The sequence below is a fragment of the Oncorhynchus clarkii genome, chromosome 16 (assembly GCF_045791955.1).
Source record: "Oncorhynchus clarkii lewisi isolate Uvic-CL-2024 chromosome 16, UVic_Ocla_1.0, whole genome shotgun sequence".
Lineage (NCBI taxonomy): Eukaryota > Metazoa > Chordata > Actinopteri > Salmoniformes > Salmonidae > Oncorhynchus > Oncorhynchus clarkii.
This window is the reverse complement of record NC_092162.1, coordinates 46,352,563-46,378,659: the sequence shown is the minus strand read 5'-3', so window position 1 is coordinate 46,378,659 and position 26,097 is coordinate 46,352,563. Positions and strand designations below refer to the sequence as shown.

At 41.2% G+C, this 26,097-nt stretch overlaps 1 protein-coding gene across 5 annotated transcripts in view; it reads right to left on the bottom strand.

The window, feature by feature from the left end:
- The window catches only part of LOC139367659 (lamina-associated polypeptide 2, isoforms beta/delta/epsilon/gamma-like), a 28,455-nt gene extending 3,011 nt beyond the window's left edge, over positions 1-25,444 (bottom strand). The window contains exons 1-4 of one of the 5 annotated variants that reach the window (XM_071105927.1): positions 25,382-25,444; positions 23,654-23,687; positions 2,980-3,088; positions 2,427-2,536 (exon numbers count right to left, since the gene is read on the bottom strand). In XM_071105927.1, the coding sequence (XP_070962028.1) occupies positions 2,427-2,462 (36 nt within the window). In that variant the 5' untranslated portion in view covers positions 2,463-2,536; positions 2,980-3,088; positions 23,654-23,687; positions 25,382-25,444. Of the gene's footprint in view, positions 1-1,946; positions 1,999-2,426; positions 2,537-2,979; positions 3,089-5,553; positions 7,573-23,653; positions 23,688-25,381 lie in introns of those variants that run through there. The other 4 variants (XM_071105931.1, XM_071105928.1, XM_071105932.1 and 1 more) reach the window with 4 other exon arrangements.
- Between the last annotated feature and the right edge of the window lie 653 nt (positions 25,445-26,097).

The window sequence follows — 26,097 nt, the reverse complement described above, 5'->3', positions numbered from 1 at the left end:
TCAAGTCTCCGTATAAATGCACCTGCACTGTGATGTCTCAGAGGTCCGTCAAAAGCGCAGAGAGCATCATGAAGAACAAGGAACACACCAGGCAGGTTCGAGATACTGTTGTGAAGAAGTTTAAAGCCGGATTTGGATACAAAAAGATTTCCCAAGCTTTAAACATCCCAAGGAGCACTGTGCAAGCGATAATATTGAAATGGAAGGAGTATCAGACCACTGCAAATCTACCATGACCTGGCCGTCCCTCTAAACTTTCAGCTCATACAAGGAGAAGACTGATCAGAGATGCAGCCAAGAGGCCCATGATCACTCTGGATGAACTGCAGAGATCTACAGCTGAGGTGGGAGACTCTGTCAATAGGACAACAATCAGTCGTATATGGCACAAATCTGGCCTTTATGGAAGAGTGGCAAGAAGAAAGCCATTTCTTGAAAGTTTGCTACAAGCCACCTGGGAGACACACCAAACATGTGGAAGAAGGTGCTCTGGTCAGATGAAACCAAAATTGAACTTTTTGGCAACAATGCAAAACGTTATGTTTGGCGTAAAAGCAACACAGCTCATCACCTTGAACACACCATCCCCACTGTCAAACATGGTGGTGGCAGCATCATGGTTTGGGCCTGCTTTTCTTCAGCAGGGACAGGGAAGATGGTTAAAATTGATGGGAAGATGGATGGAGCCAAATACAGGACCATTCTGGAAGAAAACCTGATGGAGTCTGCAAAAGACCTGAGACTGGGACGGAGATTTGTCTTCCAACAAGACAATGATCCAAAACATAAAGCAAAATCTACAATGGAATGGTTCAAAAATAAACATATCCAGGTGTTAGAATGGCCAAGTCAAAGTCCAGACCTGAATCCAATCGAGAATCTGTGGAAAGAACTGAAAACTGCTGTTCACAAATGCTCTCCATCCAACCTCACTGAGCTCGAGCTGTTTTGCAAGGAGGAATGGGAAAAAATGTCAGTCTCTCGATGTGCAAAACTGATAGAGACATACCCCAAGCGACTTAGTTGTAATCGCAGCAAAAGGTGGCGCTAAAGTATTAACTTAAGGGGGCTGAATAATTTTGCACGCCCAATTTTTCAGTTTTTGATTTGTTAAAAAAGTTTGAAATATCCAATAAATGTCATTCCACTTCATGATTGTGTCCCACTTGTTGTTGATTCTTCACAAAAAAATACAGTTTTATATCTTTATGTTTGAAGCCTGAAATATGACAAAAGGTCACAAAGTTCAAGGGGGCCGAATACTTTCGCAAGGCACTGTAGGTTGATGTGATTGTCAAGATTAGAGAAAAACCAGATCAAAACAAACTTCCCTCCTCTACCATCTCAGTAATGCTGAAGCTCTGAGAAAAGGAATAGAAGGAATCATTACGACCGCCACCAAGAGATACAGATGGAGGCTGCACCTGCATGGGTTAAGTTGTTTAGAGCCACAGCCCAATAACAGGACATCCAAAAATATGTTCCAACGGCTTGCTTGATCCCTTAAGTTGTCCCTTAAAACCCAAAATATGCACCAGCTTTGGAGTGTGAGAAGAGTGCATACTGTGCAGATTCAAGATGAAAAAAAATGCAAGAAGAGCAGAGATCCCATTCCCTTTGAAGAGTTAATGAGCGAGTTTTTCTAAAAGGGTTACTGATCCTGTGGTATGTCCTAGCAGAGAGGATGTTCTGCTCCGCCCAACTCCATGCCCCCCTCTGCTGTTGTGGAAGACAGCCACATTCCCATGATTCCCTGCATTCCTCTTGGGATTGAATTCATAGCGCCCCAGAGCTCTCCAAACCCCCTACCAGGGTAGCATCATTGTTATCCCATTACACAAAAGCATTACACTCCAGAAATAATTCCATCACCCATTTTAAAATGTTGAATTTGTGAATAATTCGTAAATAAGGGTACTGGTGGTCTAAGTAGTTGTCAGATTTACCATTCTCGACGATGGCATAAAACACTGATGATAATGATATTCAGCTTTCTTGTTATTCCGAGATTGCCGTTCCATCTGTTAAAAGTAAGGAGTAACCGAGCTGTGAACCACTGAGACACCACTGAGACACCACTGAGACATTGAGACAGTTTGCATTAGAACCCAGGCACAGAAATACCTAACTACTGTCACAAGGTGGCACTGCAGGCAAACAAATGTTCCTTACTGGAGGAGAATGACATTGCTGCATAGAACGTTCACTATTCTTTGATCAGGGTCTCAAAATAAGATCCCCTAGTAGGAACCACTCACCTGTTCATTACCATGCTGATATTCTTTCTCTAATGAAAGTCTCAGGTTCAGAACAAGGAAGACCATCATAATCAGAGGTAAACACATCCTTGTTTGAGGACACCGTTTTGTCATCCATTTTAGCATACAGAATCCACATCTGTCTGTAACAAATCTTAATGATTATACCCCACTATTCTTCACTATCAGAGTACTGGTCTGCATCTCCTGTGCCACCGTTCTGTCTGGGCAGGTTCTAGTAGCCTTTGTAGCTTCCTCATAGTCACCACCAGGTCTATCTGTCACACACACAGAGATCCATTTCAAACTAAAGACATTGTACAAAGTACCATATGGATAAGTTGTATTAGCAAGTATAGACAGATCAAATACAGAGATTAAAAGGGGCAATTATCAGTAGCTACATCCATTTTTGAACTTATAAATTAATTATGTATACCCATTGATTCTTGAAGAATGTAACTTATATTTGGGTTCTGTCGTACCCCATCAGAACCCAAAATAAGCTTGTTTTACTCCAATGTTTGTAAACAAAGCAAATGTAAACAAACACTGCATAGCCTCAAAACATGGTTAAAACTATGGATGGTCAGTCCTTTCATCCATAACTCGGTCTATGAATTAGAGTGGAACCATTTCTCCAGCCCCATCACGCAGCTTTTTAGATTTTTTGTTTCAACTGCTGATTGCCACTTTAATGTGTAGTATTTAGTAGTCTCACCTACAATGGCTCCAGCTTTGACTCCATATTTGAGCAGTGTGGCCTTGAGTTCATCTTCCGTAAGTCAACAGGGGTCAGTCATCTCTGGATCTTCCTTATTTTCTTCTTCCTGTGGGGACAGGAAATGACCAAGTATGACGATACTCACGGAAATCCCTTGACACAACTTTTACCATAACTGAGAAGTGTCTTTTAAAAATGTATTTCAGACCACTGAGCAGGGCTAACTGAACAACGTAAACAGTCATGTTGATTATAATGCTAGACACAATCATGACTAATGTAATGAAAACAAGGACAATTGAATGCTGATCAAAACATCAAAATAATAAGCTAGCTGCTACAGCAAAACATTAATAATCAATATAAGAGCAAGTTGCACAAAGTGCTGGTGTTACAGCATTTCAAATTCAACCTCTTATAGAAGACACCCCGATTGTCTACAATCCAACTTATGTATAAGGCTTGGTGCCAGCCCTTATTCAGGAAATAATTCAGTGTTCATATACATTCATTGACAGGCTAGCTGACGTATTGTTAGTTGCTAAAAAAGACAAATCAATTCCAGCCTTTGAAAGCATCAAGCATGTGTTTGAGCAGAACAGAGCCCATATACACCCACAGTATATTAGGTACACCACCCCGTTGACAAAAATGAATCGCTCCTACAGTGAGTCACGTGGCCGTGGCTTGCTATATAAACGTAGGCAGACAGGCGTCGAGGAATTCCGTTAATGTTCAATTAAACAAAACGAGTGACCTAAGCGACTGAGTGTGGTATGATCGTCGGTGCCAGGCGCACCAGATCCAGTATTTCAAAAATAGCCGCACTCCAGGGCTTTTGACGTATGACAGTGTCTAGGGCTTACCGAGAATGGTGCCACAAACAAAAAACATCCAGTCAGCGGCAGTCCTGTGAGCGAAAACAGCTCGTTGATGAGAGAGGTCGAAGGAAAATGGGATACCTAAAACTGATCAGTGAGTGTATATAAGCAGGTGTGAGAAGAAGAGATCAGCATGACTCTAATGTGCCTGTGGGCAATCCTTCTCTGCAATATATTCTCAAATGTAAATATAGAAATACAACTATCTAGTCAGTGGGTAGTGCAGTAAAGCATTAAACTCCAGCAAAGTCTGAAACCACACTGAATGATGGCATGGCATTGGCAACCCAGTTCTGGAAGACAGACCCTCACCCCCTCCATGGGCCCCTCCCTGCAGTCCGGTCAGCTAGGCCAACTATATACAGTAGCTGACCTAACAGAGTATCAGTTGATATGGGGCTACAACAGCTGCATGCCACCCTGTGTGCTCCCTTCACTTTAGGCAGTCACCCCGGGACAGTATCAATAATGTTGAACTTCTCTGGGATATTCGGGACGGTAGAGTCCCACCCCGCCAACAGCTAGTGAAAGTGCAGGGAACCAAATTAAAAACAACAAAAATCTAAATTAGAATTCCTCAAGCATACAAGTATTTTACACCATTTTAAAGATACAATTCTCGTTAAGCCAGCCACACTGTCTGATTTTAAAAAGGCTTTACAGCGAAAGCACCACAAATGATTATGTTAGGTCACCACCAAGTCACAGAAAAACACAGCCATTTTTCCAGCCAAAGAGTGTCACAAAAAGCAGAAATATAGATAAAATGAATCACTAACCTTTGATGATCTTCATCAGATGACACTCATAGGACATCATGTTACACAAAACATGTATGTTTTGTTCAATAAGGTGCATATTTATATCCAAAAATCTCATTTTACATTGGCATGTTATGTTCAGTAGTTCCAAAACATGTGGTGATTTTGCAGAGAGCCACATCAATTTACAGAAATACTCATAATAAACATTGATACAAGATACAACTATTATACATGGAACTTAAGATAAACTTCTCCTTAATGCAACCGCTGTGTCAGATTTCAAATCAACTTTACGGAAAAAGCACACCATGCAACAATCTAGGTACGGCGCTCAGAGACCAAAACAGCCAAAAAGATATCCGCCATGTTGTGGAGTCAAAATTAGTCAAAAATAGCATTATAAATATTCACTTACCTTTGATGATCTTCATCAGAATGCACTCCCAGGAATCCCAGTTCCACAATAAATGTTTGATTTGTGCGATAAAGTCCACAATTTCTGTCCAAATACCTCCTTTTGTTAGGGCGTTTGGTAAACAAATCCAAACGCGCGTGCAAGTCCAGCCGAAAGGTCGGACGAAAAGTCAAAAAAGTTATATTACAGGTCGTAGAAACATGTCAAACGAAGTATAGAATCAATCTTTATGATGTTTTTTATCATAAATCTTCAATAATGTTCCAACTGGAGAATTCCTCCTGTAGAAAAGCAATGGAACGCAAGCTAACTTTCACATGACCGAGCGTAACGATCTCATGGCAATCTGCCAGACACCTGGCTCAATCCCCTCTCATTCGCCCCCACTTCACAGTAGAAGCATCAAACAAGGTTCTGAAGACTGTTGACATCTAGTGGAAGCCTTAGGAAGTGCAAAATGACCCCACAGACACTGTATATTGGAATGGCAATGAGTAGAAAAACTACAAACCTCAGATTGCCCACTTCCTGGTTGGGTTTTTCTCAGGTTTTCACCTGCCATATGAGTTCTGTTATACTCACAGACATCATTCAATGAGTTTTAGAAACTTCAGAGTGTTTTCTATCCAAATATACTAATTATATGCATTTTCTAGCTTTTATGGCCGAGTAGCAGGTAGTTTACTCTGGGCACCTTATTCATCCAAGCTACTCAATTCTGCCCCCCAGTCACCAAGAAGTGAACTTAATTTACCAGAAGATCTGCCCCATACACAATGAAATCATTATTTAAACACTACATCCAACATTTTAGTATAGTACAGTAAAGTATAGTAATAGCATACTTTGGTGAGCAAATGACTCTGTAGCTGTCAAACACTTGGGTTTTCAGCCATTACAGTCACCCACATATGGCTCAGTGTAAACTACAATTCTGACCCTGGGTTTTAACGTTTAGAAACGTCAATAATAATCGCTTTCTAAAACGGTTTTCGAAACATGTGCTGATATGCCCTTTATCATTCATGTCTGCGAGAAATCATCTTTAAAATAATTAAAGATAGTGTAGCAGTTTGGCACAGATCCATACACTGTGTGCCTCTAGTTGATGAACTACACTTCCTGCCCAGTTACACGCAGGTGTTCTTTGGCACGCTAGCAGGGCTGGGGAGTAACTGACTAAATGTATCAATTACATGTAATCTGATTACAAAAAAAATGTACGTTGCTAGCAAAAATATTGTAATCAGATTACAGAATACAAATTTTAAAAAGGAAATTATTAGATTACATTTAAATTAAGAAAGGATGTTTGCAACAACAATGACATTCAATTCAGCATTGAAAAAAGGCACAAGTGTTTCTTGGATCCTTCTTGTGTTCTTCTAATGCCTCACTAACGGAAAAATTGTAGGTATTATCAACAGTAAAAAAAAAAAAATGAAAATCGGAAAAGTTTAACTGTAGCATATTGTAAATTGTGCCTTGTGGGAAAAATGATGCATTTCAAATGGTGCTGTAATTCCACCCCACAGAATACAGTACCGTACCCACTAGTGGGTGCATGGTATTGTTGTCTCTGTCTCATTAACATATTGAGGTGTGCATTGTAAGAGGCTACATTTGTTACACCTGTGAGTGAGAATGCTGTACCAATTTAACTCCTATGTGGTTTTAGTGCCCCATCAATTACAAATGTTTAGGGGAAAGATTGGAGTGGCAGAAAGTCTTAAACCTTAAATGTTTGATTATTTTGACCTGTCCTTTTGGTCTGTTTTGCCCTGTAGTCGCTGTCAGTTTGGAAGCCTTTGTTGAGGCCTCTATAAGTGCAAGTGATATAAAAACACCAAATAGTTATTAATATGCTGTAATTTATAAACACTTTACCAAGCAGCCAACCTGCTTCGACCAATCCCTTGTAATTACAGTAAAATACAAAACCCTCTCCTCAATAAATGTAATTAATTCATGCTGATTACGGTAGAATTTACATTTTACAGTATAATACAGTATTGTAGGTCTACTGTTTGTCATTACACAGTACTTGCTTTGACACCATATTTATATTACAGGAACTATACTGTAATATGAAATACAGAATTTTACTTGCCATCGAGCTGCTTGTAAGTTAATATGAAATTCATGGCAACCACTTAACAGGAAAGTAATCAAAAAGTAACTGAAAGTAATCAGATTGTGTTACTGAATTTAAATAATCCAAACGTTACTGCTGAAAATTTGACAGCTAACTAGTAAAGGATTACATTTAGAAAGTAACCTACCCAACACTGCACGCTAGATTGCCACCTGTGCTAGTTAGCTATCTATAGCTGTGTTCGAACACTCATACTACCCAGACTAACCGTACTATTTGTGACGTGAATTTAGTATTTATATCATATTTATTCTTATTGATCATAGTATGGATATAGTTAGTACGCCAAAAGTTCCCGGATGTTGTACTAAATTCGCCAAAATATGAAGTATACATGCAGAGGATACTGTTTCTGTACTTCAGGGACCATAATGCAATTCTTCAGGAAACGGACGTGGCTTCACATCGCTTTCAGATTTGAAGAAAATATGCAGTCGAAGTCCAACGATAGCAGATACAAATTCATTGCTTTAACTAATTATAACAAATGTTTAAAAAAATGTATGCAATGTATTAAAGTAATTACTTTTCAAATAAGTTACCTTACACGTTATGTTGGCTAACAATTTGTTAGTTACGCTGTCCTTAGCATATCATTACAGCAGGTATGTTAGCTAGCTACTTATACATCAAACTTGCCAGTATATTAACTAAAGGCTATCCAACTTGTAAGTTTGAAAATAAAAGAGAGCCGCACACTCTAGGAACTCAGATGCAAAAATGTAATTACCAACGTTTCGACAGCCAAGCTGTCTTCATCAGGGTATAATCACAAACACTGCGGAATGACTCGTTTATATAGTGTCAAAAGACACGTGTCTGTAATCATGGCCAAGAGAGGCCTAATATCATTGGTTAATAATCAAATATTAAAATGGCATACAAAGAACAGCATACAAACAACAAATGGATATCATATGATCATAGATTCATTTTAGACTACACAAGCTTACAAATAATTACAATTGCAAAGTCACAATAATCACAAGAATGGCTTCAGATCAAAGTCTACGTTGAGACCGAAGGGAGCAAGGGTTTTTATATTAAACATCCAGGCAGCCTCTCGTTTTAACAATAAATTATCAAGGTCACCCCCTCTCCTAGGGAGGGTGACATGTTCGATGCCAATATAACGCAGAGACGAAATCGAGTGGCCTGCCTCCAAGAAGTGGGCCGCAACTGGATAAGTAAAGTTTTTACACCTAATGGTGCTACGATGCTCTGAGATACGTACTTTTAATTTGCGCTTTGTTTTACCCACATAATTTTTACCACAAGGACAAGTTATAAGATAAATAACTGCCTTAGTGGAGCACGTAATAACACCTTTGATTGGGATCGATTTCCCTGTTTGTGGGTGTTTGAAGGATCTACATTTATAAGTGCCATTGTATTGAGCACAGCCATTACACTTGAAATTTCCATCCAGTAGGGGCGCAAATAGACGTTGTTCGGGAATATCTTGGGGTGGTAAATCAGTGTACCAACTGGTCTCTGAGATTTCTGCCCCGCGAGAATACGACCAAGGGAAGGTCCGAAAACACATTACCGAGACTATCATCGGATTTTAGGATGTGCCAATGTTTGTGAACAATTCCCTTAATTTGTTCAGAGCACTTTGAATAGCGGGTAGTTAGAACACAAGAATGAGTCTTTTTGCGAGACTGACCTTGAAAAAGGTCATGTCTCGTTTTGTTTTGAATTTTCTCAATGGCAATATTAATCTGATCATTTTTGTAGCCCCTCTCCTTGAACTTTCTTTGCGTCTCAGCCATATTTCTGTCGAAATCTGATTGTTTTTTGCAAATTCTTTTGATTTGACAGAATTGGCTGTAGGGCAAACTATTTTTCAAGTGAAGTGGGTGACAACTATCAGCCCTCAACAAACTGTTACGATCAGTAAGCCTCCTGTAAAGATCAGAACATTATCTTCACAAAATATCAGAAGATCAAGAAAACTGATTTGACGTGTATCAGATTGCATAGTAAATCTCAGATGATCCATAGAACAAAAATATCATCAATATACCGTTTCCAAATAATGATGTGAGGCAAGAAAACATTTTTGAGAGGATTGAAAATATACTTTTTCGCCATGTAACCCACATACAAATTAGCACAGTTAGGAGCCATGGGAGATCCCATAGCAGTACCCTTCGTCTGAATAAAGAAATCATTTAGAAACATGAAATAGTTATGTGTGACTACTATTTCAGCCAATGTTATAATGCATGCACTGGAAGGTAGTTCAATAGGGTCACGTTGCAGAAGAAAATGTTCCATAGCTTCAATACCTCCCTCAAGGGTAATATTTGTGTATAACGACTCAACATCAAAAGTAACTAACAAGGTAATCTCAGGGAGAGGATCAAAAGATTCAATGATAGAGATCATACTGCTGGTGTCCTTTACAAAGGAGGGGAGCTGTTCTGCGAGTGGTCTAATAAAAAAGTCAACAAAAATAGATAGAGGGCCGTTACTGCATCAATGCCCGCTACAATAGGGTGCCCTGGAGATTTTGTAATATTCTTGTGTAATTTCGGCAAAGTATAGAAAGTGGCAATTTTAGGGTGTTGAATAGCCAAAAAGTCATGTTCTTTTTTGGTTATCTGACCAGAACTTAAATACCCATCTAGGACAGTAAAGATAGTATTCTGAAATTGGGAAGTAGGGTCACTTCTGAGTTTCTTTTAAAAGGTGTTGTCAAGCAGCTGTCTATGACACTCATTTACATAAGCTGCCCTATCCATGACTACAACCGACCCACCCTTATCAGCAGGACGAATAAGGACTGACGTATCAAGCAATCAATCAAGCAAAGCTAGTTTTTCATCCTTAGGTAAATTATGGAAAGATTTGGACTCCTGTTTGTTCTTAAGGAGAAGTCCAACATCTTTTTCCACAAGTCTGCAATATGTCTCGATAGAGTGATTGCGATTGGCTGGAGGTATATAATAACTCTTGCTTCTAAAAGGAGTCGGAGTATGTGCAGGAGAGCAACCTACTGGTTCAATAGAAGTGTAAGAATTAGGGGAGCTAAAGTATTCCATTAAACGGATGTTTCTAAAAAACTTAAACATGTCTACCTTAACATCAACATCGTTGCACTGGGTTGTAGGAACAAAAGATAACCCTTTATTAAGCAAAGAGAAATGGGCAGGGCTCAATATCTTGCTTGATAAATTAAAGACACTCAGTCCCGTGGGTTCTGGGACCGTGTGAACAGTCTCCTCTGCCTCTGATAGTCGTTTCTTCTTACCCCGTAGGGTGCGGCATCTCGTCGATGCGCGTGCCTGCGGCCACCTCCGCCCTTCGGTCCGTCCAGTCTCTCGTTGAATAAAAAACGACCACTGGAAGCCGATGAGGCGCTGGTTGTGGAGCGTTGATCAAACGGGGGTGGATCGAAGTAAGCGTCGTCACTCCTGCGTCTGTCATGAGAGGGGGAGCAGGACCTCCCTTGTCAGGGTTTGTCCAGAAGTAGTTTTTATCCTCGGCCTTATCTTTTTTGTCTTGGTTCAATTTCTTGATTTTAAGTTCCTTTATTTCTGTAGTCAACTTGTTCTGGAGCGCTTGGTTAGTTTTCATCCGTTCATTGAATATGCCATCATCATTAACAGCTATTTGTAGAGCTGTGCGTTTGTCTTTAATCGTGTTATCCATTTCAATAAAATCCTTTTTCAACTGGTCAACAATTAATTTCATTAAATCAATAGAGCATTTGTTCAGGATGTCACACCAGCGCTCACAGAAATCATCTGTGCGCTGTCCCAATGATGGTTATTTTTGAATAATGCCTTGACGGACATAATCACTAAGAGTGACGAAATGTAGATGCATTCTCGTCTGGCGTTTAGATAAATGTAACAGTTCTTTCGAGAGGTCAGATTTACCTCCCGGCATGTCACAAAGGGACTCCGACACAATTATCTTATTTTGATTTTATTTATTTCACCTTTATTTAACCAGGTAGTCAAGTTGAGAACAAGTTCTCATTTACAATTGCGACCTGGTCAAGATAAAGCAAAGCAGTTCGACACATACAACAACACAGAGTGGAGTAAAACAAACATACAGTCAATAATACAGTAGAAACAAGTCTATATACGATGTGAGCAAATGAGTTGAGATAAGGGAGGTAAAGGCAAAAAAAGGCCATGGTGGCAAAGTAAATACAATATAGCAAGTAAAACACTGGAATGGTAGATTTGCAGTGGAAAAATGTGCAAAGTAAAAATAAAAAAAATAATGGGGTGCAAAGGAGCAAAATAAATAAAATAAATACAGTATGGAAAGAGGTAGTTGTTTGGGCTAAATTATAGATGGGCTATGTACAGGTGCAGTAATCTGTGAGCTGCTCTGACAGCTGGTGCTTAAAGCTAGTGAGGGAGATAACTGGAAACACTTTCAGAGATTTTTGTAGTTCGTTCCAGTCATTGGCAGCAGAGAACTGGAAGGAGAGGCGACCAAAGAAAGAATTGGTTTTGGGGGTGACCGGAGAGATATACCTGCTGGAGAGCGTGCTACAGGTGGGTGATGCTATGGTGACCAGCGAGCTGAGATAAGGGGGGACTTTACCTAGCAGGGTCTTGTAGATGACCTGGAGCCAGTGGGTTTGGCGACGAGTATGAAGCAAGGGCCAGCCAACGAGAGCGTACAGGTCGCAGTGGTGGTAGACTGTGATAGACTGCATCCAATTTGTTGAGTAGGGTATTGGAGGCTATTTTGTAAATGACATCGCCGAAGTCGAGGATTGGTAGGATGGTCAGTTTTACAAAGGTATGTTTGGCAGCATGAGTGAAGGATGCTTTGTTGCGAAATAGGAAGCCAATTCTAGATTTAACTTTGGATTGGAGATGTTTGATGTGGGTCTGGAAGGAGAGTTTACAGTCTAACCAGACACCTAGGTATTTGTAGTTGTCCACGTATTCTAAGTCAGAGCCGTCCAGAGTAGTGATGTTGGACAGGTGGGCAGGTGCAGACAGCGATCGGTTGAAGAGCATGCATTTAGTTTTACTTGTATTTAAGAGCAATTGGAGACCACGGAAGGAGAGTTGTATGGCATTGAAGCTTGCCTGGAGTGTTGTTAACACAATGTCCAAAGAAGGGCCAGTATACAGAATGGTGTCGTCTGCGTAGTGGTGGATCAGAGACTCACCAGCAGCAAGAGCGACATCATTGATGTATACAGAGAAGAGAGTCGGTCCAAGAATTGAACCCTGTGGCACCCCCATAGACTGCCAGAGGTCCGGATAACAGATCCTCCCATTTGACACACTCTATCAGAGAAGTAGTTGGTGAACCAGGCGAGGCAATCATTTGAGAAACCAAGGCTGTTGAGTCTGCCAATAAGAATGTGGTGATTGACAGAGTTGAAAGCCTTGGCCAGATCAATGAATACGGCTGCACAGTAATGTTTCTTATCGATGGCGGTTAAGATATCGTTTAGGACCTTGAGCGTGGCTGAGGTGCACCCATGACCAGCTCTGAAACCAGATTGCATAGGAGACAGGGTATGGTGAGATTCGAAATGGTCGGTAATTTGTTTGTTGACTTGGCTTTCGAAGACCTTAGAAAGACAGGGTAGGATAGATCTGTAGCAGTTTGGGTCAAGAGTGTCCCCCCCTTTGAAGAGGGGGATGACCGCAGCTGCTTTCCAATTTTTGGGAATCTCAGACGACACAAAAGAGAGGTTGAACAGGCTAGTAATAGGGGTGGCAACAATTTCGGCAGATCATTTTAGAAAGAAAGGGTCCAGATTGTCTAGCCCGGCTGATTTGTAGGGGTCCAGATTTTGCAGCTCTTTCAGAACATCAGCTGACTGGATTTGGGAGAAGGAGAAATGGGGAAGGCTTGGGCGAGTTGCTGTGGGGGGTGCAGTGCTGTTGACCGGGGTAGGGGTAGCCAGGTGGAAAGCATGGCCAGCCGTAGAAAAATGCTTATTGAAATTCTCAATTATAGTGGATTTATCAGTGGTGACCGTGTCTCCTATCTTCAGTGCCGTGGGCAGCTGGGAGGAGGTGTTCTTATTCTCCATGGACTTTACAGTGTCCCAGAACTTTTTTGAGTTAGTGTTGCAGGAAGCAAATTTCTAGCCTTGGCTTTTTTAACTGCATGTGTATATTGGTTTCCGAGCTTCCCTGAAAAGCTGCATATCACGGGGGCTGTTCGATGCTAATGCAGAACGCCATAGGATTTTTTTGTGTTGGTTAAGGGCAGTCAGGTCTGGGGAGAACCAAGGGCTATATCTGTTCCTGGTTCTACATTTCTTGAATGGGGCATGCTTATTTAAGATGGCATCCTCTACTGACGGGATGAGATCAATATCCTTCCAGGATACCCCGGCCAGGTCGATTAGAAGTCCTGCTCGCTGAAGTGTTTCAGGGAGCGTTTGACAGTGATGAGTGGAGGTTGTTTGACCGCTGACCCATTACGGATGCAGGTAATGAGGTAGTGATTGCTGAGATAAAGACAGCAGAGGTGTATTTGGAGGGCGAATTAGTTAGGATGACATTATGAGGGTGCCCGTGTTTACTGATTTAGGGTTGTACCTGGTAGGTTCATTGATAATTTGTGTGAGATTGAGGGCATCAAGCTTAGATTGTAGGATGGCTGGGGTGTTAAGCATGTTCCAGTTTTGGTCGCTTAGCAGCACGAGCTCTGAAGATAGATGGGGGGCAATCAGTTGGTAGGTATGATAGGATGTGAATACAGTGGAGGTAAACCTAGGTATTGAGTGATGATGAGAGAGATATTGTCTCTAGAAACATCATTGAAACCAGGAGATGTCATCGCATGTGTGGGCGGTGGAACTAATAGGTTGGATACGGTGTAGTGAGCAGGACTAGAGGCTCTACAGGGAAATAAACCAATAAACACTAACCAGAACAGCAATGGACAAGGCATGTTGACATTAAGGAGAGGCATGCTTAGTCGAGTGATCAAAGTGAGGTTGGTTGGGGTCACGGCGATTCAGACAGCTAGCCGGGCCATCGGTAGCAAGCTAGCATAGGATGGAGGTCTGTTTTTAGCCACCTCGTGCGTTGCCGTCGGTAGGATTAGTGGGGTTCCGTGTGGTAGAGGGGATCAATCCAATTCGCAAAAAAAATAAATATAGTTAGAGGCCCAAGAAGAAAAAAATAACTGTCCGATAGATCTATTCAGATAGCAGCCGATAAGACAGCTAACGATTAGCGGGCCGCAGATGGGCGTTCAGGTAACGTCGCGACGGAGGAGCCAGCTGGATAACTCCCTCGAGCAGATAAAGTCGGTAGTCCAGTTGTGAAGGCCTGGTGGGGCTCTTATCACGCTCCCTTTGGCTATATTCAAAGTAATCTTGTATGGGTCTATGACCAGTGTCAGGAAAAAATTATAATTTGGCATCGTTTAAGAGCTTTTTTGTCGGTAGAGTGCTGTTTACTGGGTAACAGAACAATATAGAAGAAAAAGTAACGTACACCTATTTAGGCGAGGTGCTGGCTAGCGGAGTAGAAAACTTGAAAATAAAAGAGAGCCGCACACTCTAGGAGCTCAGATGCAAAAATGTAATTACCAACGTTGAGACAGCCAAGCTGTCTTCATCAGGGTATAATCACAAACACTGCGAAATGACTCGTTTCTTCTAGATTATCCAACTTGTAAGGTCAGAACGCTCAAATCAACGCTACTCCTCGGGCCCGAGCATCCAGTGTGCACTCCGAGAGTGAAACACTCTGAATTTACGAGCGCACTCTGGCACTCCAGATTTGAATTTAAGAACACACCCTAAGTTGTAAAATGTCTAACTAGTAATTTGTTATGCTAACTAGCTAGCAAGAGGTTGCATAGCAACAGCATCAACTTCCGGTAGACTGGAAAATAGCTAGTACGCTCAACTGAAAGGATACTGTTCCATTTACAGTACACTAAAATTAACTAATAGTATGTAGTATACAGTACATTAGTATGGGTATTCAAACACATATTGTTTTCTGTAAACAAGCACTGTAACATGAAGATATGGCCGTGTGGGAACACTGAACCTATAAAAGGCATGTAGTAATTTACCTTTTGTTTTTGTTTAATGATTTCTTGGTGATATGATCCTTATGTTTCCAAAACACTACCAAAGGCAATGCTTGTTAATGTTTAGAGCACCAAAACTATCGTCAATAGGTGCAAGGATGCATCAGGACTGCAGATTTGGCCAATGCAATAAATTGCAATGTCCGTACTGTGAGATGCCTAAGACAGCCCTACAGGGAGACAGGACAGACAGCTGATCGTCCTCGCAGTGGCAGACCACATGTAACAACACCTGCACAGGATCAGACCTGCGTGACAGGTACAGGATGGCAACAACAACTGCCCGAGTTACATCAGGAACGCACACTCCCTCCATCAGTGCTCAGACTGTCCGCAATAGGCTGAGAGAGGCTGGACTAAGGGCTTGTAGGTCTGTTGTAAGGCAGGTCCTCACCAGACATCACCGGCAACAACGTCGCCTATGGGCACAAACCCATCGTCGCTGGACCAGACAGGACTGGCAAAAAGTGCTCTTCACTGACGAGTCGCGATTTTGTCTCACAAGGGGTGATGGTCGGATTCGCATTTATCGTCGAAAGAATGAGCGTTACACCGAGGCCTGTACTCTGGAGCTTGATCGATTAGGAGGTGGAGGGTCCGTCATGGTCTGGGGGGGTGTCCCAGCATCATCGGACTGAGCTTGTTGTCATTGCAGGCAAACTCAACGCTGTGCGTTACAGGGAAGACATCCCCCTCCCTCATGTGGTACCCTTCCTGCAGGCTCATCCTGACATGACCCTCCAGCATGACAATGCCACCAGCCATACTGCTCGTTCTGTCCGAGATTTCCTGCAAGACAGGAATGTCAGTGTTCTGGATCTCAATCCCACTGAGCACGTCTGGGACGTGTTGGATCGGTGGGTGATGGCTAGGGCCATTCCCCCCCAGAAATGTCTGGGAACTTGCAGGTGCCTTGGTGGAAGAGTGGGGTAACATCTCACAGCAAGAACTGGCAAATCTGGTGCAGTCCATGAGGAGAAGATGCACTGCAGTACTTAATGCAGCTGGTGGCCACACCAGATTCTGACTATTACTGTTGACCCCCCCCTTTGTTCAGGGACACATTATTCCATTTCTGTTCATCACGTCTGTGGAACTTGTTCAGTTTATGTCTCAGTTGTTGAATCTTGTTATGTTCATACAAATATTTACACATGTTAAGTTTGCTGAAAATAAATGCAGTTGACAGTGAGAGAAGTTTCTTTTTTTGCTGAGTTTAGAAAGATCAATTGATCTAGATCAGAAGAACACACATCTTCAACAATGTATATAAAATAGTTTTGGCTTGATTCTCAAGCCTTGAGGATTAGTAAAGCCATTCACTCGAGCTACTTAATACAAATAGTTATCTGTCCTATTGACATGACAGTTCTACTCACTGTGGGCATTCCGAGTCTTTTCAGTGAGCCGACTCATTTTGGTCCGTTCAAGTAAAAGTGTTCAAAATACTTAAATCGACCTAGAACCATGAAAAAAAATAGCAAATCCTTCATGTAAATCCCAAGAGGTGGAATACCATTATGTCAGATTGTGAAATGCTCGTTCAAATACATTTAGTATTTTTTTCTACGCACTGTCTTGGACTTTCACAATGTCTTGCTGGTCATCTTCCTCGTCTCTAGAGATATCTGGAGCATTTTTTTGACTGATGTGTTTCAATTATAGTTTCATATGGACTTGCGCTCTGCCGCAGGAAGCGTAACATTGTGGGCTATCAACTCCGACTTAGTCTTGGCTTGGAGAACTGAGCGGGGTCTTCTACGAACATCGGCATGTCACGTGTTGAGCAACTGACCAAAATAAACACCAAGCAATATGCCAACTTGTTTACAAGCTACTCAAGTAGAAGACGTCCAATGTCAATGATCCAGCAATAGTTGCTAGCTACATCGTCAACCTGCTGGTAAACCAACAACACACTAGTCACTTGATATGCCAGCTCAATTAGCATTTGGTAGCATTGCCTTTCAAATAGTTTAACTTGGGTCAAATGTTTCAGGTAGCCTTCCACAAGCTTCCTACAATAAGTTGGGTGAATTTTGGCCCATTCCTCCTGACAAAGCTGGTGTAACTGAGTCAGGTTTGTAAGGCCTCCTTGCTCGCACATGCTTTTTCAGTTACGCCCACACATTTTCTATAGGATTGAGGTCAGGGCTTTGTGATGGCCACTCCAACACCTTGACTTTGTTGTCTCTAAGCCATTTTGCCACAACTTTGGAAGTATACTTGGGGTCATTGTCTATTTGGAAGACACATTTGCGACCAAGCTTTAACTTCCTGACTGATGTCTTGAGATGTTGCTTCAATATATCCACGTAATTTTCCATCCTCATGATGCCATCTATTTTGTGAAGTGCACCAATCCCTCCTGCAGCAAAGCACCCCCACAACATGATGCTGCCACCCCGTGCTTCACGGTTGGGAGGGTGTTCTTCGGCTTGCAAGCCTCCCCCTTTTTCCTCCAAACATAGTGATGGTCATTATGGCCAAACAGTTCTATTTTTGTTTCATCAGACGAGAGGACATTTCTCCAAAAAGTACAGTCTTTGTTCCCATGTGCTTTTGCAAACCATAGTCTGGCTTTTATATGGCGGTTTTGGAGCAGTGGCTTCTTCCTTGCTGAGCGGCCTTTCAGGTTATGTCGATATAGGACTCGTTTTACTGTGGATATAGGTACACCTGTTTCCTCCAGCATCTTCACAGGGTCCTTTGCTGTTGTTCTGGGATTGATTTGCACTTTTCGCACCAAACTTCATTCATCTCTAGGAGACAGAATGGGTCTCCTTCCTAAGCGGTATAACGGCTGCGTGGTCCCATGGTGTTTATACTTGCGTACTATTGTTTGTACAGATGAACGTGGTACCTTCAGGCATTTGGAAATTGCTCCCAAGGATGAACCAGACTTGTGGAGGTCTACAATTTTTTTCTGAGGTCTTGGCTGATTTCTTTTGATTTTCCCATGATGTCAAGCAAAGAGGCACTGAGTTTGAAGGTAGGCCTTGAAATACATCCACAGGTACACCCACAATTGACTCAAATGATGTCAATTAGCCTATCAGAAGTTTCTAAAGCTGTGACATAATTTTCTGGAATTTTCCAAGCTGTTTAAAGGCACAGTCAACTTGAGCGCCAAATCTAGGACCAAAAGTATCCTTAACAGCTTCTACCCCCAAGCCATAAGACTGCTGAACAATTAATCAAACGGCCACCGGACTATTTATATTGACACTCCCCCCCCCCCCCCCCTCCATTTGTTTTGTACACTGCTGCTACTCGCTGTTTATTATCTATGCATAGTCACTTCACCCCTACCTACATGTACACTGCTGCTACTCGCTGTTTATTATTTATGCATAGTCACTTCACCCCTACCTACATGTACAAATTACTTTACTGACTTTATTCTCCCCATGGGGAAATTTTGTTGCAGTGTCATGTAAGTTAGTCTAGCCAGCTATCTAAACTTGTGCCCAGGGGCCCTGACCTCCAGGGGGGGGCCCATTAATTTTGTTTGTCACTCTCACTTAGATATCATTAACATGGCATAAGTCTTGGCAAAATGTGTAGAATTTCAGGAAATTGTCTTTAAAACTGCAAAAACTACAACACAAAGGATAGCCTAAAGAAGAAACACAATACAGTGCTGTGAAACAGTATGTGCCCCCTTCCTGATTTCTTTTTTTGTTGCACATTTATCACACTTAAATGTTTCAGATCATCAAACACATTTTAATATTACGCAAAGAGAAAACACAAAATGCAGTTTTTAAGTGATAATTTTGTTTATTAAGGGAAAAAAGCTATCCGAACCTTCATGGCCCTATGTGACAAAGTGATTGCCCCCCCTTGTTAAATCATGAATTTACTGTGGTTAATCACATTTTTTGGAAAGTTGAGTTCAATTTCACTAGCCACACCCAGGCCTGATTACTGCCAGACCTGTTGAATCAAGAAATCACTTAAATAGAACCTGTATGACAAAATGAAGTAGGCCAAAAGATCTGAAAAAAAAGACATGCTGCGATCCAAAGAAATTCAGGAACAGATGATAAACAAAGTAATTGACATCTATCAGTCTGGAAAGGGTTACAAAGCCATTTCTAAAGCTTTGGGACTCCAGCGAACCACGGTGAGAGCTTTTATCCACAAATGGAGAACATTTGGAACATTGGTGAAACTTCCCAGAAGTGGCCGGCCTACCAAAATTACCCCAAGAGCGCAGCGACGACTCATCCAAGAGGTCACAAAAGAACCCACAACAACATCTAAAGAACTGCAGGCCTCACTTGCCTCAGTTGAGGTCAGTGTTCATGACTCAACCATAAGAAAGAGACTAGGCAAAAATGGCATCCATGGCAGAGTTCCAAAGCGAAAACCACTGCTGAAAAAATAACGTAAAGGCTTGTCAAAAAGAACGTAAAGGCTCGTCTCACTTTTGGCAAAAAACATCTTGTCACGTCCTGACCATAGAGAGCCCTTATTGTCTATGGTGGAGTAGGTCAGGGCGTGACTGGGGGTTTAGTCTAGTTTATTATTTCTATGTGGGGTTCTAGTTTTGTTTTTCTATGTTGGTTATTTTGTATGATTCCCAATTAGAGGCAGCTGGTAATCGTTGTCTCTAATTGGGGATCATATTTAAGTAGCATTTTTTCCACCTGTGTTTTGTGGGATATTGTTTGTGTAGTTGCATTTTAGCACTCCATTGTCGTCACGTTTCGTTGATTATTTTGTTGTGTGGTTCACTTACTTTAAATAAAAAGATGTGGAATCCAGATCACGCTGCACGTTGGTCCGAGTATGCTTCCAACGATCGTGACACATCTTGATGATCCCCAAGACTTTTGGGAAAATATTCTGTGGACTGATGAGACAAAAGTTGAACTTTTTGGAAGGTGTGCGTCCCGTTACATCTGGCGTAAAAGTAACACAGCATTTCAGAAAAAGAACATCATACCAACAGTCAAATATGGTGGTGGTAGTGTGATGGTCTGGGGCTGCTTCAAGACCTGGACGACTTGCTGTGATTGATGGAACCATGAATTCTGCTCTCTACCAAAAAATCCTGAAGGAGAATGTCCGGCCATTAGTTTGTGACCTCAAGCTAAAGCGCACTTGGGTTCTGCAGCAGGACAATGATCCAAAACACAACAGCAAGTCCACCTCTGAATGGCTTAAACAAAATGAAGGTTTTGGAGTGGCCTAGTCAAAGTCCGGACTTGAATCCAATTGAGATGCTGTGGCGTGACCTTAAAAAGGCGGTTCATGCTCAAAAACCCTCCAATGTGGCTGAATTAAGACAATTCTGCAAAGAAGAGTGGGCCAAAATTCCTCCACAGCGATGTGAAAGACTCATTGCTAGTTATTGAAAACGCTTGATTGCAGTTGTTGCTGCTGAGGGTGGCACAACCAGTTATTAGGTTTAGGGGGCAATTACTTTTTCACATAGGGCCATGAAGGTTCGGATAGCTTTTTTCCCTTAATAAATGAAATCATCACTTAAAAACTGCATTTTGTGTTTACTTGGGTTATCTTTGTGTAATGTTTAAAATGGTTTGATCTCAAACATTTAAGTGTGACAAATGTGCAAAAAAATAAGAAATCAGGAAGAGGGCAAATACTTTTTCACGGCACTTGTTCCTAAATGATGGACAGCTGATTAGTTTCATTTTCAGACAGGACATTTGGACTTTTCAGTTAATTGATGATGAGCCTGTTGTTGATTTTGAGACATTATTTTGTGATATAAATAAAGTACAATAATAAACGGGGCTATGCATTTCTGCAAGTGATAGGGGAAAAGTGATATTCCTTCATCATGGTCTATGTTTAGGATACAGTCAGTACCCTTGTTGCATTTCCACTCTGTACCCAATGGCTTTAAACCCTATATGACATACCAGAGAGAAATCACATAGGAATAGAAAGCCATAGAACACAGGCATGGCCAAAGGATCAGAGAAAACATCAAACTACTAAATAATCCCAATGTGCTTCTTTTGTTTATTAGCTTCCCAAATGATATGCAGCAATATGTTCAATGCCGTGTGGCACACTTATGATTTTGATATCAGAAGCTAAAAAATAGGAATAATCAGGGCAGGTTGCAGGGAGGCAGTGCTCAGGATTTAAAACTCACATCTCCATGAATAATTAACCAAAGGAACTGAACTGGTAGTATTCAACTGGGGCCTCGGAGGAATTAAATGATAGTATCTTATTATGTTTTTCTTTTTTCAACTGATCCCTCAGTGAACAAATGAGAATTGTGTTTTTGACAGAGCTATCCCTATTCAATGCTTTAGTCTAAAATATCCTCCTATCTCAAACATTTAATTCCCTAGGGTAATTACAGACAATAATCTTTGATGAAAAAAAAACACTGCTTTCAGTCAATGTCTGAAGGGAAAAGGTAGAACGTTAATCAAAAGGGGGTTTGTGGTTTAAAGGGAAGCAGTGAATACAAGAAGGTTTACGTAAACAGTCCTTTCTGTTCAGTGGCAGGCCTCTTCCCGACTTTTGGAACCACTGACAAAGGATTAGAAAATGACCTCAGCATTGATTCATTCATGACTGAGACACAGAGAACTAAGCAGATTTGGGCAATTAACTAAATCTTTGTGCAAACAGATAGAGGCCGTATTTGGGATTAGGAACAGGACGATAAGCTTTAGTTGCATGGACATAATTCTGCCCATTTTAAGTTACAGTGTCTTCAGAAAGTATTCACACCCCTTTGACTTTTCCCGCATTTTGTTGTTAAAGCCTGAATTGAGATTTTGTGTCATTGGCCTGCACACAATATCCCATAATGTCAATGTGGAATTATTTTTTTAGACAATTTTACAAATTAATAAAAAATGAAAAGCTGAAATGTCTCGAGTCAATAAGTATTCAACCCCTTTGTTATGGCAAGCCTAAATAAATTAATGAGTAAAAATGGGCTTAATCAGTCAAACAACAAGTTGCATGGACTCCCTCTGTGTGCAATAATAGTGTTTAACATGATTTTTAATTACTACCTCATGTACTCCACACATTATCTGTAAGGTCCCTCAGTCGAGCAGTGAATTTCAAACCCAGATGCAACCACAAAGACCAGGGGAGGTTTTCCAATGCCTCGCAATTAAGAACACCTATTGGTAGATGGGTAAATTAAGTAAAAAAGCAGACATTCAATATCCCTTTGAGCATGGTGGTTATTAAGTACTCTTGGATTGTGTATTGACACACCCAGTCACTACAAAGATACAGGTGTCCTTCCTACCTCAATTGCTATAGAGGAAGGAAACTGCTCAGGGATTCACCATGAGGCCAATGGGGACTTTAAAACAGTTGCGGAGTTGGCTGTGATAGAAGAAAACTGAGGATGGATCAACAACATTGTAGGTACTCCACAAAACTAACCTAAATGAAGGAAGCTTGAACAGAATAAAAATATTCCAAAACATGCATCCTGTTTACAATAAGACACTAAAGACAAACTGCAAAAAATGCAGCAAATAAATTAACTTTGTTCTGAATATAAAGCATTATGTTTGTGGCAAATTCAATACAACATATCACTGAGTACCACTCTTCATATTTTCAAGCATGGTGGTGGCTGCATCATGTTATGGGTATGCTTGTCATCAGCAAAGTCTAGGGAGATTTTTGGGATAAAAATAAACGGAATAGAGCTAATTCACCTTTCAGCAGGACAATAACCTAAAATACAATACCAAATATACACAGGAGTTGCTTACCAAGATGACATTGAATGTTCCAGAGTCACCTACTTAGATGGCAAGAATTGGAAATGGCTGTTTAGCAATGATCGACAACCAACTTGACAGAGCTTGAAGAATTTAACAAAGAATGTGCAAATATTGTACACTCCGGGTGTGCAAAGCTCTTTGATACTTACCCAGAAAGACGCACAGCTGTAATCACTGCCAGAGGTGATTATAGTTTGTATTGACTCAGGGGGTTGAATACTTATATAATCAAGATATATTACGATTTGTTCATATTTGTTTTGCAAATGTTATATTTTGTCTTCCACTTTGACATTACAGAGTATTTTGTGTATATTATTGATAAAAAAGTACAATTAAATCCTTTTTAATCCCACCTTAAAACAAAATGTGCACTGTATGTAAGGCACTGTATGCTATTTTCAGAGACTCTTGGCCTTGTTCAATCAAAGATGGTAGCCTAACTGGGTCTTCCAGGATAGGTCCAATACAACAATATCCCCACTCAGCGAGAAAATATTTGCACACAAAATAATTAAAAAAACAGTGCAATAGAAAGGATTTTTCTTCATTTACAAACCAATTCCCTATACCGCATACCCAAAATACATAGAGATAAACATCTGAACACATTATTTAACAAAGGGGCCAACTATACTTACCATTAGTGCGATGTCTTCTGTGCAGCTCTTCTGGCTGAAACGCATACGCAAATCACTGTTAACTCTCCCCTTCTCCCCATGTTTCTATTGGTCTGTACCAGTCAGAAACTTCCCATGTACACTTTTTTAGGGGTTAATCAAGCTGCCCATCTCTGCTGAGGAAAAAGTACAAAACATAAAAATCCTGGATGATCTAGTCTAGCTCACAGAAGACAATGGGCAACTGAGGAGGACAGAGGCAGTATTTGTTGACATTGTATCGAGTGGCATTTGAGGCACAGGGGGGCCAGGTATTTGTCAGTCAGTGTTCAGGGTTTCTGGTGCTTGCTGTGTCTCCAACTCAAACAACAAAAGACCCATTGAGGCAAACAGTTTTTTTTCTTCTTCTCTGAACTCAAAGCTTCCTGTAGGGCTGTGACTGTCCACTGCAGAGCAGGGCTTATGTGTTAGCCAGTCTCAAGTTATTCAGGCAAAACACAAAAAGGGTATGACGTTTATAGACTGCCAAGCAGCTTTGTTCTTTGACCATATGGGGGTTGTATATGGCTGTATTATAGTTACAGCCAGGCCCTCTTAAGACAGGAAGTGTACAGAGTACAGGCCAATATGCAACAGAGCTAAGGCTACAGTACATTCAGAGCTTTCCTTGTCATACGTTCCTGGATTTAATGATTTAGATATGAAGGCCCTACAGTACCTAACATTCTATAATAATGTTCTTCTGGCCAGGTAACTTACCATCTTGTCTGCCATTGTCTCACTGTCCCATCTCATTATTATTCTGTTCTAATAGTCTCCCTGCCAGCCTGGGTGAACATTTCATTTGGCCCGCAGACATTAGATGGCTATTATTGGTGAGAATATTCCCTGCTCACTTTATTGGAAATCAGTGAGCTCTCACAACCCTAGCGTCTGCTTTCCCCAGACACCCAATTCAAACCCTGAGTTGACAGGCCCCTCTGGCCCCCTCCGTCCTCCAGATCCCTTAACTCCAGGGAGCCTACTGATGCATGTCTTGGCATAAATTAGCAAGGCCTCTGCTCTGTTTTGCTGTGTGTGTCAGACACTGGCCAGAAGATAAGGTGAATCTCAGGGAGGAGGATTAGCGCTAATCCCAAACATCCTACAGCGTTTAATCTCTACTGGGAGCCAATTGGAGTAATTGTCACACTGTCTCACACACCAGATGTGTATGTCTGTGTGTTTGTAATCACATACCAGGTGTGTATCTGTCTATAGAGTAATGGACTAAACAACATAGAACATAGAAAAAGAGACATCTAAGTGCAGAGGTTCTGGGTTGCATTTAATGGGGCCCTTCACTATTACAATGCAGGATAAGATACATTCCATCATTTGCAGTTGCGTTTTAAACTCTGTGATTTAAACCGAAACCATCTCACAGAGGTTTTTACTTGTTTCCCCCATTACACAGGAATAAAGGACAGCACCCAAATGTCCAGCCAGTCACATTACAACCCACTATTCATTCAATACACATGTACCTACTACTGTCAGCCTACACAGTCACTATCACAGGCAAACAGTGCATTCTGTAAGCAGCAGAACAACTATAAGATCCTCTTGTTTGAAACTGCATTTCATTCAGAAAACAATTACCAATGAATGTAGAATTAGTTTATACGTACAGTTAAAATACTAAATAATGGCATAGCCCATAGTTTACTGATAGACAGATTTATTCTTTGTAATAAATTTCTCACTTACCTCCATTTCCTCCTCCTCTGGCTGTGTCCACGCTAGAGCGAGAATGGCATCCCTTCACTGACACTGTATAGAGAGACAATGGGTAATGGGGGGAGGAGTTCATGTGTGAGCTGGAGGAGAAAGTGGTAGAGGGAGTAAAGCAGAATGAAAACGGAAAGAGGGAGAGCTTTGCAGGATCAATTGCAGCAAATACTTACAAATTCATAAATCTGACAAAACGCTGCTGGAGTGGCAATTTTAGAAATCCCAGTTGCGGTGTCGGAGAATAATCAAGCAAAAATCGCTCTTCTCATGGGGATATGAAAGGGGGAAAATACAAGGACTGGGAGAGAGAAAGGGTCCTGGCTTTAAACAAATCCCCTTCTTAAATGGGGTTCTTTGAATGAGAGTTCTTAAGATTCCGAGTTGGCAGTGTGCCCATGTGTGTTGGATGGTGAGGATAAAAGAGAGGGTTGTAGGGGGGCATCTATTGTGTGAGTCCCCTTCCTTTCAACCCTAGAACTCCAGTTGATCTTTGCAGGTGGCGGATAGCTGCTGAATCTTCCCAAAGATTCATTGTTTATCAACCTCTGGGTTGGAAGGTTTTTTTTGTACATTTTGTTTCATCTGTTACATTGTAACTGCCAACATTGACATGAACTTTGATATCTTCTTCCAGCACAGAAAAGTAGTGGATTGACATGGAAGAAAAGAGCAGGCAAATGGAACATGTCTGA